The 14,656-nt window shown below is 43.6% G+C and overlaps 1 protein-coding gene across 1 annotated transcript in view; it reads right to left on the bottom strand.

The window, feature by feature from the left end:
• Positions 1-14,656, bottom strand: part of LOC311226580 (semaphorin-6D-like) — a 350,344-nt gene that overhangs the window by 91,120 nt on the left and 244,568 nt on the right. The window contains exon 7 of the mRNA XM_084312000.1: positions 10,957-11,058. Within this exon, the coding sequence (XP_084168126.1) occupies positions 10,957-11,058 (102 nt within the window). The remainder of the gene's footprint in view (positions 1-10,956; positions 11,059-14,656) is intronic.

Below are 14,656 nucleotides of genomic sequence, written 5' to 3'. Positions count from 1 at the left end.
GAGTATGAGTTCTGCTCTGGTTTATATATCCTGGGGGATCCCTGCAGTCTTAGCCATATCGCAAAGCCCCTAGCTGATTGGATTCAGACTAGTATTATGATGGGCAAACAGATCATAATGAGAGGCTGGAAGGCACCAGAAGGCCCGTCATTCCGAGAGTGGAGTGGAGAACTGGGTAGGGTAGCTGCCTATGAGAAAATATCTTTTAGTTTAGGAGAGAAAGGAGAAAAATATATTAGCAAATGGGGGAAATATCTGCAATTTCACTCACTATAACTGGAGGGGGGCACACTTGCCTAAGACAGCGACGATGCACATGATTATATAATACCTGACAAATGCACCATGTTTTTATGTCGACAAGATTGGCTCCATGTATTAATGTAGCTTTATTTTCGATGTAATGTAGCAGATATTTTTTATTTTTTTTATTACATTTCCTTCTATTTTCGTTTTTCTTTTTTTTTTCATGTGGGGGGGGGGGGGGGGGGGGGTGTCATTGTAGCCTGGACGTTAGTGGTGTAGGTGTGTATGTGTTGTCATTCAGGACTGACCCATGTTGATTCAAAAGATATGTCATCATTCATTCGTATTGTCCTGAAGTACTGTGTGCAAAAAGAAAAAAGAAAACTCAAAAAAGTATAAGTCATAAAAAAACAGTGTCAGACTGTGGTTGTACTGAGAAGCTCCTAGTGGTTAACAGTGTCTGACTGTGGTTGTACTGGGCAGCTCCTAGTGGTCAACAGTGTCAGACTGTGGTTGTACTGGGCAGCTCCTAGTGGTTAACAGTGTCTGACTGTGGTTGTACTGGGCAGCTCCTAGTGGCCAACAGAGTTAGACTGTGGTTGTACTGGGCAGCTCCTAGTGGTCAACAGTGTCAGACTGTGGTTGTACTGGGCAGCTCCTAGTGGTCAACAGTGTCAGACTGGTTGTTCTGGGCAGCTCCTAGTGGTCAACAGTGTCAGACTGGTTGTACTGGGCAGCTCCTAGTGGTCAACAGTGTCAGACTGTGATTGTACTGGGCAGTTCCTAGTGGTCAACAGTGTCAGACTGTGGTTGTACCGAGCAGCTCCTAGTGGTCAACAGTGTCAGACTGTTGGGACAGTGGGATCTCCTCTGCTCTCAAAATAGTCTGGGAAAAGGACCTAGAGGTCACATTTGAGGAAGAGGACTGGGATATAATCTCGGGATCCCCAAACAGGTGTCCAGGGATATTAGAACAAGGCTAATACAATTCAAGATCTTCCACCGCATTTATTGGACCCCCTCTAGAATGTATAGACTGGGCCTGAAAGAGAACCCAGATTGCTCGAAATGTCAGAAAGGGGAGGGGGACCTAGTCCATGCACTTTGGTCATGTCCGAAAATTGTAGATTTCTGGAGTAACATCCATGACTACATCACAGAGGTCACAGGGAAGGAGTATGAGTTCTGCTCTGGTTTATATATCCTGGGGGATCCCTGCAGTCTTAGCCATATCGCAAAGCCCCTAGCTGATTGGATTCAGACTAGTATTATGATGGGCAAACAGATCATAATGAGAGGCTGGAAGGCACCAGAAGGCCCGTCATTCCGAGAGTGGAGTGGAGAACTGGGTAGGGTAGCTGCCTATGAGAAAATATCTTTTAGTTTAGGAGAGAAAGGAGAAAAATATATTAGCAAATGGGGGAAATATCTGCAATTTCACTCACTATAACTGGAGGGGGGCACACTTGCCTAAGACAGCGACGATGCACATGATTATATAATACCTGACAAATGCACCATGTTTTTATGTCGACAAGATTGGCTCCATGTATTAATGTAGCTTTATTTTCGATGTAATGTAGCAGATATTTTTTATTTTTTTTATTACATTTCCTTCTATTTTCGTTTTTCTTTTTTTTTTCATGTGGGGGGGGGGGGGGGGGTGTCATTGTAGCCTGGACGTTAGTGGTGTAGGTGTGTATGTGTTGTCATTCAGGACTGACCCATGTTGATTCAAAAGATATGTCATCATTCATTCGTATTGTCCTGAAGTACTGTGTGCAAAAAGAAAAAAGAAAACTCAAAAAAGTATAAGTCATAAAAAAACAGTGTCAGACTGTGGTTGTACTGAGAAGCTCCTAGTGGTTAACAGTGTCTGACTGTGGTTGTACTGGGCAGCTCCTAGTGGTCAACAGTGTCAGACTGTGGTTGTACTGGGCAGCTCCTAGTGGTTAACAGTGTCTGACTGTGGTTGTACTGGGCAGCTCCTAGTGGCCAACAGAGTTAGACTGTGGTTGTACTGGGCGCGTGTAGCTTATTCCCAGCGGAAGAGTGCGTCGCGTGCTTCCGCGTTTTCTCTGATTGGCCATGACGCCCATGTGACCACGGCAGCGCGAGAGAGCTGCAGCGCGGAAATAGGCTGTCTATTGCCATTCTCTAAGACAAACTCTAACCATAACCAGCTCCTTAACAGCGCCTAAACTTAACCCTTCTAACCTTAACCAACTCCGAAACAATGCCTAACCTTAACCTTAACCTTAACCATGCCTAACCTTAACCTTAACCATAACCAACTCCGAAAGAATATTGCCATTCTCTAAGACAAACTCTAACCTTAACCAGCTCCTTAACAGCGCCTAAACTTAACCCTTCTAACCTTAACCAACTCCGAAACAATGCCTAACCTTAACCATAACCTTAAGTTAACATGCCTAAACTTAACCGGCGAAAGAATGCACGTTAAAAAAAAAAAAAAAAAAAAAATGAAGGGATTCGAACTTGTCACCAAGAACCGCAGCGCTGCCAGTTGAGCTAAGCATCGAATGAAAATCATCAGGGATTACGGCTACATAATGCCGCAAGCTCTGCCGCAAGCTCTGCCGCAAGCTCTGCTGCTCCGGTCCGCGGCAGAGCTTGCTCTGCGGCTGCCACGCTGCCGCGGGGCGTGTCGCAGCCAATCAGTGAAAACGCGGAAGCACTCTGCAGCACTCTTCCTCTGGGAATAAGCAATAAGCGTACTGCGTAGCTCCTAGTGTTGAAGTAAACCTACCCATGGTAAATAAAAAGAAGAGAAAAAGACTATAGATAGCTCCATTGGCTGAATGGCTAACGGACACACTGTGTTTAGTGGCACAGCCATGAGCGTTTAGCCTCTCTATAGCCCTCATAAATATCTGTCTGCTTCCCTGGGCACCCTTGAGACACAGCTCTGTTCATACAGCAGATATAAGGACTGAACCCACTCTCCCTCAGTCTCCGTCTCTCTCTGTCCCTCTCTCTTCCTGTCTCTCTCTCCCTCTCTGTCTCTCCCCCGTCTCCCTCTCTCTGTGTCTTTCTCTCTATCTGTCTCTCTCCATCTCTCTCTGTATCTCTCTCTTCTTCTGTCTCCCTCTCTCTTCTTCTGTCTCTCTCTCCCTCTCTCTCCCCGTTTCTCTCTCTGTGTCTCTCTCTTTTCCCTCTCATGTTATTGAACACGCACGCACGCACGCACACACACACACACACACACACACACACACACACACACACACACACACACACACACACACACACACACACACACACACACACACACACACACACACACACACACACACACACACACACACACACACACACACACACACACACACACACACACACACACACACACACACACACACACACACACACACACACACACACACACACACACACACACACACAGCGAGCATCTGTTCCCGATTCATCTCCATTAAGACAGTCCTACACACTGACCACTCCTGCACTCCTATTCTATCATCTACTCTACTCCAGCCTACTCTACTCCAATCTACCATACCTTACTCTATTTTCTTGAGTTTCCTCTCGTATCTCGGCTGCTCCATGATAAGCAAGGTCTCCCCTACATTTTCCCCAAATAAAATAAAATTATAATAAAACAGGCAAAAAGGTTTATGTATATTATTACTATTTTACTGTAATACTGTACTTTTTTTTCAGTTTATGATGTCCCTTAGTTAAAGGGGGGGGGGGGGGGTCAACATCAGACAGCTCATTAAAAGTGAGCTAAGTGACTACCTGGTAAAATAAAGGTTAGGTAAAAAAAGAAAAAATTTAAAAAAAATGGAAAGAGAGAGAACAAGTACAGATGACAAGTATAGTATGAGGAGGTAGAAATATATATTCATAATTAATTATATGCCAATATTAAAATTAGGTTAGAAAATACATTTGCCTTCCTTTAATCTAATGTTAATTTGATTACATTTGTTCTCATCTTGTATTGTACAATAATAAAAAAAAAATCCTAAAATGTTTAATAAATCCCGGTATAAACCACACCCACTTCCGGCCTTCTATTGTTCAACTGCTGTTATCTAGCAGTTCAACCCAGTTTAATACATTGTATCCTATACTATTATATTGTATTGAATCATATTCCATTCCATTGCTATTCTATTCACACAGTACTTACATTGTATACACTGTTAAACAGTTAAATATGTTAAATGCATTCAATGTGGTTCATTTCCCCTTCTGTTCTATTCCTTTGCAATAGAGATACAAAACGGAACAGCGTAATCAAGGAGCAGTGAACTCTGGTGAATTTTTATTAATAATTAAAACATTCATTTCTAATTAAGGTCTCCTTCCGACTCTGCGGTTAAACAACAACGGCTCCAAACTCTTTCTCATTGTTCTATGTGGAATATAGCACTAAAAGTTGTTCTTGACGTGCTTTATCGGGGGGGGGGGGGGGGGGGGGCTTGGATGAGGATGTGGTAGGGATTGATGTGTAGGGTGTTTGGGGGACTGGCTGTTCACATGCCCTCGAGCAACATTGTACTATTGTACTTATTTTATACCTATTCTTATGTCTACACGGTTACTTTTATTGTCTTTTATACCTATTTTTATTTTTTTTTAAACTTTGACCAGTCAGCTGGTTCTTTTAGCGTTTATCGCTTTTTCATCGCATTCATACTTGGTCAAGTTCGACCGACAGAAGCAGGCTGAAAGGGTTCAGATGGGGGGGAAGACACTCTGGGAAAGGCACGGCTGCCGTCCGGGATTCGAACGCGCTCAGCCCCAGATCCGTGACGAGCACGGTTGTCCACGGCGCTGAAATAGCACTCGCGGTACGTGGTGAGCTACTGGAGCTCCCCTTATACCTATTCTTATGTCTGCAATTTATGCATTGTTTTTTATTCTGTCAATTGTGTGCTGATTTTATGCCTATGTTAATTTTACTAATTGCTGTGGGACACTCTGAACTGCAGTCCATATGTGAAAAGTGCTATATAGATAGTTATTCCTATTTATTAGTATTATATTGTAAAAATGTATGCATTGAAATGTCTGTAAAGTCTCGACGACATTGAAAATGAGGGTGACCTCAATTGTCTTTGAGAAGAAATAAAAGGTTTGAATTAAATTGAATTGAATATTCCTCCCAGTCTTTTGGCACCGGTGTCCCTGGAAGCCATTTCCAGCTCGTCAAAGCAGCCGAGAGCACGGAAGAAACAAAGCTGTGGGCTGCGAGCAGACAGGAGGAGAATGAAGACCTGTGTTTTCCTGCGACAGGTTGGTAATGACTGCCTGCCTGCCGCTGCTGGGATTCAAGAATCTTCCGGATTGAGGGGAAAAACTGGTTGATTCTTTCTCTCTAAGACACCTGGGGAATCTTTACAACTTGTTCACTGGGGTTTTTAAATGGGATTTCACAGGTCTGAGAACAGGCTGTACCAACCTTGGCGCCGCTGGGGTCAACCAATATTATTGCAAATGGTTTGTAAAATGATTCAATCTTTCTTTATTTACCTATATTTATCCGGGGTAGATTCGCTGAGCACAGATGCTCTTTTTCAGCAACACCCTGCTTCACCCTCTCACAGTTCACATTCACACGTGGGAGCTGCCCAGTACAACCACAGTCTGACACTGTTGACCACTAGGAGCTGCCCAGTACAACCACAGTCTGACACTGTTGACCACTAGGAGCTGCCCAGTACAACCACAGTCTGACACTGTTGACCACTAGGAGCTGCCCAGTACAACCACAGTCTGACACTGTTGACCACTAGGAGCTGCCCAGTACAACCACAGTCTGACACTGTTGACCACTAGGAGCTGCCCAGTACAACCAGTCTGACACTGTTGACCACTAGGAGCTGCCCAGTACAACCACAGTCTGACAATGTTGACCAATTGTATTTATTTTGTTTATGTTAATCCTAAGGCAACAGAAGCAATTATATTAATTATTTACAGGTCCCATCCATTCAAAAACATGTTTCTAATTATAATAATAATAATAATTCATTACATTTATATAGCGCTTTTCCAGACACTCAAAGCGCTCCCCACAATGTAGGGTGGAAATTGCCTCCTTCACCACCACTGGTAGCACCCAACCTTGGGCTACACAGGCTCAATGGCTGCCAACCAGGCACACATCACACTACACAATGGCTGAATGGCTCAGGAGACGGGGATTGATATCAGCCAATATTTCTCTACAGTTAACTCTTCATAGAGGCATGACTTTGACTATACCGATTGTTATCAACTCTTGGGAGGCATGACTTTGACTATACAGATTATTATTTATTCATCCTATTATTATGTGTGCAATTCATGCATTGTTTTTATTCCGTCAACTGTGTGCTGATTTTATGCCTATGTTAATTTTATACAAATTGCTGTGGGGCACTCTGGACTGCGGTCCATGTGTGAAAAGTGCTATACCTATAGATAAGAGTTATTCATATTTATTATTATTATATTGTAAAATAATTATGAATAGAAATGTCTGTAAAGTCTCGACGACATTGAAAATGAGGGTGACCTCAATTGTCCTTTCGAGAATAAATAAAGGTTTGAATGAATTTGTGCAGAACTCGTCACCAGAGCACCCTTTTCACATTCTTACACTGGTGATGTGTCAATGTAGCTGAAACCCCCTCCATGAGGAGCTAGCCATGAGGAGGAGCACCAACACTCCACTCCTCGGCCAGTCCTTCGTGCCAGCGGCCACCAGGCTCCACAACCGTGGGCACGGTCTGCTGCCAGCAGCTGGAGAACTAACGGCTGCAGAACTCAATAACTATTAGGAACGTCTGACCACTGAGTGTGTCCGACTCTTAACCATCAAAACCTGCGGCTGCACGGACTACAACGTATGACGTGTTTCATGCTAGTTAGTTAGGGTAACTTGTGTATACTGCACCCTGTGTATACCTTTATTGCCTATATTTATTGTAACGTATAATGCAACCGATAAGGCATACATCATATATTTATATTCAGATTTAATTGTATTGCCTATATTTATGTCTTTCTTCTATTACCCTGCACATACCTGTACCTCCCCTCGCCCATGCGGCTATTGTGCCCACATTTCTCCAAGGGGATCAACAAAGGAATATCTTATCTAACTAATCCTGCAAATTTATCATGGTTGCTATTGCCCAGCTGTCATCCAGGAAATGCTAACTGCTAGCCTGAAAGGCTAACATGAAAGTCGTATAACAAGTCGATACATCTAGTGATCTATGTATGGAAAAAAAGAAAATCAGCAAATCTCTTAGTTATAACAAAACAAAGAGAAAGTGATTCGGCTTGGGGAAGACGTGAGGGGAGCGGGCCGTTCATAGATCCTTACATTCTCAAGGAGGGCAAAGGTGTAGGGATGCTACTTGACATTTTCAATAATTTATTGAAAACATTTAGTGGCAAAACCATCCCAAAAATGTTTTCATTCAATATAGAAAATGTTTAAGTGTTAAAAACACGTGTGGAGGCCACATAAGCCAATTTTATTTCTCGGCATAGGCTGCACAGGAGATTTATTTTACATTATGCCCATGAGCAGTTTTGGGCTGTCATTTATTCAATTTGATTGGTAGGGAATAATCTAAAACAATCATTCACGGAGGCAGACAATAGAAACTTTGGTTGAGGGTGGAATTTAACGAAAGCACATGTTACAGTGTGGAGAGATTCAGAATATAGAAGTGAATGCACTGCATCTCTGTAGAATGGAGAGCTAACAAAGTATGTACACAGGGGGGGGGGGAGAGTAGATACACTGAGTGGGTGTGTTGATGTAGATAGATAGGACTTGGTGAGCGTACAGATAGGGGGTGTGTTGATGTAGATAGATAGGACTTGGTGAGTGTACAGATAGGGGGTGTGTTGATGTAGACAGATAGGACTTGGTGAGCGTACAGATAGGGGGTGTGTTGATGTAGACAGATAGGACTTGGTGAGCGTACAGATAGGGGGTGTGTTGATGTAGACAGATAGGACTTGGTGAGCGTACAGATAGGGGGTGTGTTGATGTAGACAGATAGGACTTGGTGAGCGTACAGATAGGGGGTGTGTTGATGTAGACAGATAGGACTTGGTGAACGTACAGATAGGGGGTGTGTTGATGTAGATAGATAGGACTTGGTGAGCGTACAGATAGGGGGTGTGTTGATGTAGACAGATAGGACTTGGTGAGCGTACAGATAGGGGGTGTGTTGATGTAGACAGATAGGACTTGGTGAGCGTACAGATAGGGGGTGTGTTGATGTAGATAGATAGGACTTGGTGAGCGTACAGATAGGGGGTTAGCAACGTAGGGGAGGAGGGGGATGACGTGAGGTAGACTGATGGGTGAGGGAGAGGTGTGTAATAAGAAAATAGGGCAGAGAGAGAGAGTGAGAGAGAGATATAGAGAGAGGTCAGAGAGAGAGCTGGCAGAGAGAGAGAGGGCAGAGAAAGAGAGAGAGAGCAGAGAGACAGAGAGGGAGGGAGAGAGATAGAGAGAGGGCAGAGAGAGAGAGATAGATGAGAGCGAGAGAAGGCAGAGAGAGGGCAGAGAAATGGCAGAGAAAGACCGAGAGGGCAGAGAGAGAGACAGAGAGGGAGGGAGAGAGATAAAGATAGAGAGGGCAGAGAGAGAGACAGAGAGGGAGGGAGAGAGATAAAGATAGAGAGGGCAGAGAGAGAGACAGAGAGGGAGGGAGAGAGATAAAGATAGAGAGGGCAGAGAGAGAGAGAGACAGAGAGGGAGGGAGAGAGATAAAGATAGAGAGGGCAGAGAGAGAGACAGAGAGGGAGGGAGAGAGATAAAGATAGAGAGGGCAGAGAGAGAGACAGAGAGGGAGGGAGAGAGATAAAGATAGAGAGGGCAGAGAGAGAGAGAGACAGAGAGGGAGGGAGAGAGATAAAGATAGAGAGGGCAGAGAGAGAGACAGAGAGGGAGACAGAGAGATAAAGACAGAGAGGGCAGAGAGAGAGACAGAGAGGGAGGGAGAGAGAGAAAGACCGAGAGGGCAGAGAGAGAGACAGAGAGGGAGGGAGAGAGATAAAGATAGAGAGGGCAGAGAGAGAGAGAGAGGGAGGGAGAGAGATAAAGATAGAGAGGGCAGAGAGAGAGACAGAGAGGGAGGGAGAGAGATAAAGATAGAGAGGGCAGAGAGAGAGACAGAGAGGGAGGGAGAGAGAGAGAGAGAGAGGGAGCATACAGAGTATGCAGGTAGTTTCCCTGTCATGATCATTGCACATTTTGTAGCCAATTGACTTATGCCAAGCGTTGCCCTCTCTTAGCTTGAGTGCTGAAAGTAAACGCTTGCGATAGCTTTCGACTGAAAGCACAGAGAGGAAATTGGTATCTATCTTCCCATCTGACTCTGGAGAAGACGGTAAACACATTTCCCATAATGTTGCTGTGTTCCTTTAAATACAGAATAGGTTGTATACTTTTACTCTCGTCACCTCTCCAAATGGTTCAGAAAAACCGTACATTTGCAATTACAGTTGACTGCCTTTTCAAAACATAAAAAAAAAAAAATGTAAACGGCTCTTTGTTAAAATGCTTCCTTCCTTAACCTACAGATCATGAATTTGCTCCAGAAACATACAAACTCTACCTCTCAGGGAAAAGAATAACATGTTTCACCTTGTTTCTTTTTTTTCAACGGAATTGGAAGGGCGAACGCCAGAAACTTTCATTTAACGGAATCGGTACTTGTCAATCATCATCCCACCACAGCTCGCCGTGGCGTTTGAATAGAGAGTGACTCACACTCCAAAAAAAAAGAAGCACAAGAAAAAACAACCTGCAAAATACTGAAAAAGAGCCTCTCGCAGGTGTTTCATTCGACAGCCCCGTCTGTTCAGTTTGGCACTTTCAATTAGGAGTTAGCTCTGAACAGCGGGGGCACCAGCGGCGAGACACGCACACGCTCAACGTGACTCTTCTGTCCACCTCCTGCTGTGTCCCCGTTCAATTTCATTCTGTTCTATTTCATTTATTTCCACTTTACCGACCCCGGGGGACTACAGACATGTTCATTCACGCCACGTCTGTTTACGCCGTCGTATTTATGCCGTTAATTGACCTCTTTAGCTGCGTTTCCACTACATGGTACCAGCTCAACCCGACTCGCTACTACCCTCGTCAGTGTAGCTGAATCTTCTTAATTATTCTTTATTTACCCAGGCAAGCAAGTAAGAACACATTCTTATATACAAAAGCAGCCTGACCGAAAAGCAAAGGCCTTTTGAGGGAAGGAAGGGGGGGGGGGGGGGGTTATGTGGATGCATAGGTAAATAAAATATAAAAATACAGTAGCAATAGTAGGAAGGAAAATTACAATAAATAAGGGAAAGAGAGAGGGAAGAAGAGAAAAGGAGAAAAGGAGAGTGAGAACCAGAGGGAGAGAGGGAGAAGAAAGGGGGAGAAGGAGGGAGGTAGGTGAGGGGGCTTAGGGGGAGGGGAGAAGAGCACAGTATAAGAACTAAACTAAACAAAACATTTACTTACTTACTGATTTTGTGATTTATTTATTAGTTACACCCCCCCCCCCCCCTCCCCCCTCCTGTCCTGGTGTGCATGTGTGTGAGTGACACTTTGGGGTGGGGTGGGGTGGGGGGGGGGGTTGGGATCGGTCTCAGAGAGAGAGGAAGGGTTAAAAATAGCTTTGAAACATCCATTTCAAACACACAGCTGCATACCTTGTAGTTTCGACAGGTGGGGTTGAAGGCGTTGGTTCCGCACGCAAACAGCGTCTCGTCGTTGCGAGGAACCAGAACTTTGATGTAATTATAACATTCGTCCTGAAACGACAACAGCACACGGCAGGGAGGCTCAGTATCGTTCAGTGGAATGGAACAGATCTCCCTCCGAGTCCATCAGATTCACACAGCGCTTTTCGAAGTTTTTTTTGGTTTTATTCCTAATGTCTTATAGCGTTTACAGGGTGCGCTCTCAGCAGGTCTCAGCCTGGAGGTCGGGAACCCCCCAGGGAGTCCAGAGATGATTTTGGGGGGAGGGTCACAAAAATATATACAAATACATCATATTCATCATGTTGTTATGATGTTTTTTTTCTAGTGAATAAAAAAAAATTTGAAGTTTTTTTCTTATGAAATAACGAATATATAGAAAACGTTTTTTTCTTCTTGACTCTTCACATTTATGTACCATATAAGGTAAAGTATACCGTCATGAAAGCATGCAAGAAATGTCGCTGGTTCGATCCCCGCCACTGACAGGAGGGTGTATTCCAGCTGTGAGCTGGTAACTGAAGGGTGGCTGGTATTACTATCTACGGTGCCCACCATCTCTGCCTAAGTGCCCTTGAGCAAGACACTGAACCCCAGAACTGCTCCAGGGGCACTGCAGGCTACCCGGTGCTGATCTGTGATGAAATGCATATGTGTGGGGGACTGGGTGTTTGTGTAACTAGGAGGGATATGAGGACTGTATGTAACTAGGAGAGATAGGCACTTTTTTTTCTTGTCCTCACTGTTTTATAGTTTTTGTTTTAATTAGTGACTCATGATTTTATCCAAATTCTTTTATTCTACTTTTTCTATCTGGTTTCACTGTTTTTAACACTTTGACTGCCTAAAAACGATTTACAACGTCTTTGCTGGCGATGCTAAAGTTGCCGGGGGACGCTGTACAGCGTCCTTATATCAATATTTCAAAAATCTGGAATCGGATTCATATTCCCCCTCCGCTGGCCTGAGATTCACCAGCAGGACCCACTGAGCTCTCTGGCGGTTCAGGAGCGCCATCTGGTGGCCGATCGGCGCAACTGCTTAACAGGAAGCGCAGTAGAGGTTTTGCTGGTCGGCCCTATTGCTTCCGGCCACTTGGGATAGGTTCCGGCACTCTAGCTCGTCACTCTACATAGCGATCGATTGCCAATAACTCGATAAACAACATGATTTGGACGTATATACCATTATACAAGCTGGAGATGGACCGGGTAATAATATATCCCATAATGATAAAATTTCTACTCGACGATGATCGCCCAACGGCGCGCGGAGACTGGGGTGAGTTTCAGCGTGTAACGTTACCATCTTCGATACTAACTGCTTTTATCAACATTTGACCCACATTAGATGATTGGTATAACGCTGCCCACGGAATTATAAACGCCCCCTCGCCCATCCGGTCAACATCAGATGACGTGTAGTAACTTCTAGAAGTACGTCTAGTTGGAATTTTTTATATCGCGCTGATTGCCATCAAACTGTATTTCATCATCAATATAATGCATTTGGGGCTATATATCACGTTCTGGAGAAAGTTGCAGAAAGAGATGAAAACATACTTATACATTAGACCATACTTTACTATGAATATGTGAATGAAAAAGTTTAACGTTGCTACACAATGAACAATACATATAGGACTTTGAATGGGCCCTAATAATGGCAATGTAGCAATAGAATTTAAAAAGTTATAGCCCTGCAAAGAAGGGGACGTTCTCCATAGACAAATAGCGCTGGCAATCTATGGTATATCATTAATTTAACCCATGGCAGCCAAAGTGTTAACTGCTGTTTGTTGTTGTTGTCATTTATTTCTGATTTTGTTTTTATTGTGTTTTTATATTAAGCTGTAGTGTAAAGCACCCTGTGCATTCGTGCTGTGAAGGGTGCTATATAAATAAAGGTCATTCATTCATTCATTCATATGAGGACTGTGTGTAACTAGGAGATATTAGGACTGTGTGTAACTAGGAGATATGAGGACTGTGTGTAACTAGGAGGGATATGAGGACTGTGTGTAACTAGGAGATATGAGGACTGTGTGTAACTAGGAGGGACTAGGAAAGACTCACTTCTTCAACCATTATCTGAAATGATAAAAAAAAAAAAAAAAAATCTAACCCCGACTAACCTTACTGTCATGCACTTGTCCTAATAAACTAACCTACACTGTAACACGCAACACTTTGATGAACATTTTTACTCAGCTGATAGAGTTATACCCTTCTTGCTGTCTTGTCGCACAGAACTTGTAAGTCGCTTTGGATAAAAGCGTCAGCTAAATGACTAAATGTAAATGTAAATGTAATATGAGGACTGTGTGTAACTAGGAGGGATATGAGGACTGTGTGTAACTACTGTAGGAGGGATATGAGGACTGTGTGTAACTAGGAGGGATATGAGGACTGTGTGTAACTAGGAGGGATATGAGGACTGTGTGTAACTAGGAGGGATATGAGGACTGTGTGTAACTAGGAGGGATATGAGGACTGTGTGTAACTAGGAGGGATATGAGGACTGTGTGTAACTAGGAGGGATATGAGGACTGTGTGTAACTAGGAGGGATATGAGGACTGTGTGTAACTAGGAGAGATATTGGATCTGGAACTCCCTCCCCCAGTCCATCAGAGACTCCCCTACACTCTCCACCTTCAAAGCTCGCCTCAAAACCCACCTGTTCTCCCTTGCCTTCAACCCCCCCCACCCTTAAACCCCCGACCCCTCCCCTCCAACCTGATTGATGTCTGTCTCCAGTCTTTTTTTTTGTGCTATGAGGCTGTCTCCCCTGTTCCCCCCATGGTCTCATGTTCCTTTTGTTTTTGTTTCTTTGTTGTTTTTGTTTTTGTTTCTTTGCTTTCGTTTCTTTGTTTTTACTCCTGCTCCCGACTACTGTCAGCGACTTCGGGTTATTGAGAAGCGCTATATAAATTAAATTAATTATTATTTATTATTATTAGATATGAGGACTGTGTGTAACTAGGAGGGATATGAGGACTGTGTGTATGTGTAACTAGGAGGGATATGAGGACTGTGTGTATGTGTAACTAGGAGGGATATGAGGACTGTGTGTATGTGTAACTAGGAGGGATATGAGGAGTGTGTGTATGTGTAACTAGGAGGGATATGAGGACTGTGTGTATGTGTAACTAGGAGGGATATGAGGAGTGTGTGTTTGTGTAACTAGGAGGGATATGAGGACTGTGTGCATGTGTAACTAGGAGGGATATGAGGACTGTGTGCATGTGTAACTAGGAGGGATACTGTATGCCATGGGTGATCGCGCCTTCTGCTCTGCCGCACCCAGACTATGGAATGCTCTCCCCATACACCTGAGAGCACCACAATCCATCGAGGCTTTTAAAAGGGGCCTAAAACATTTCTTTTTAACAAGGCCTTTGCCTGAATTTTTCTTTTATTTGTACTTTTATTGATTTTATTAATATTTTTATGTTCAAGTTCAAGTTCAAGTTCAAGTTCTTTAATAGTTGTCATACAGAAGTACAGAATACTTTCATACAAAATGCTTCTTACTGTTACGCTCCAGAGACTGTGCTAGACAAGATAGTATCAAATAACATAATAACATAATATAGCATGAATTTAGAAGAAGAAAATGAGGTCACAGTGTTCGGTATAGACATATGTA

Source organism: Notolepis coatsorum (genome assembly GCF_963971535.1).
Source record: "Notolepis coatsorum genome assembly, chromosome: 4".
Taxonomy (NCBI): domain Eukaryota; kingdom Metazoa; phylum Chordata; class Actinopteri; order Aulopiformes; family Paralepididae; genus Notolepis; species Notolepis coatsorum.
This window is presented reverse-complemented; position numbering and strand designations above follow the sequence as displayed.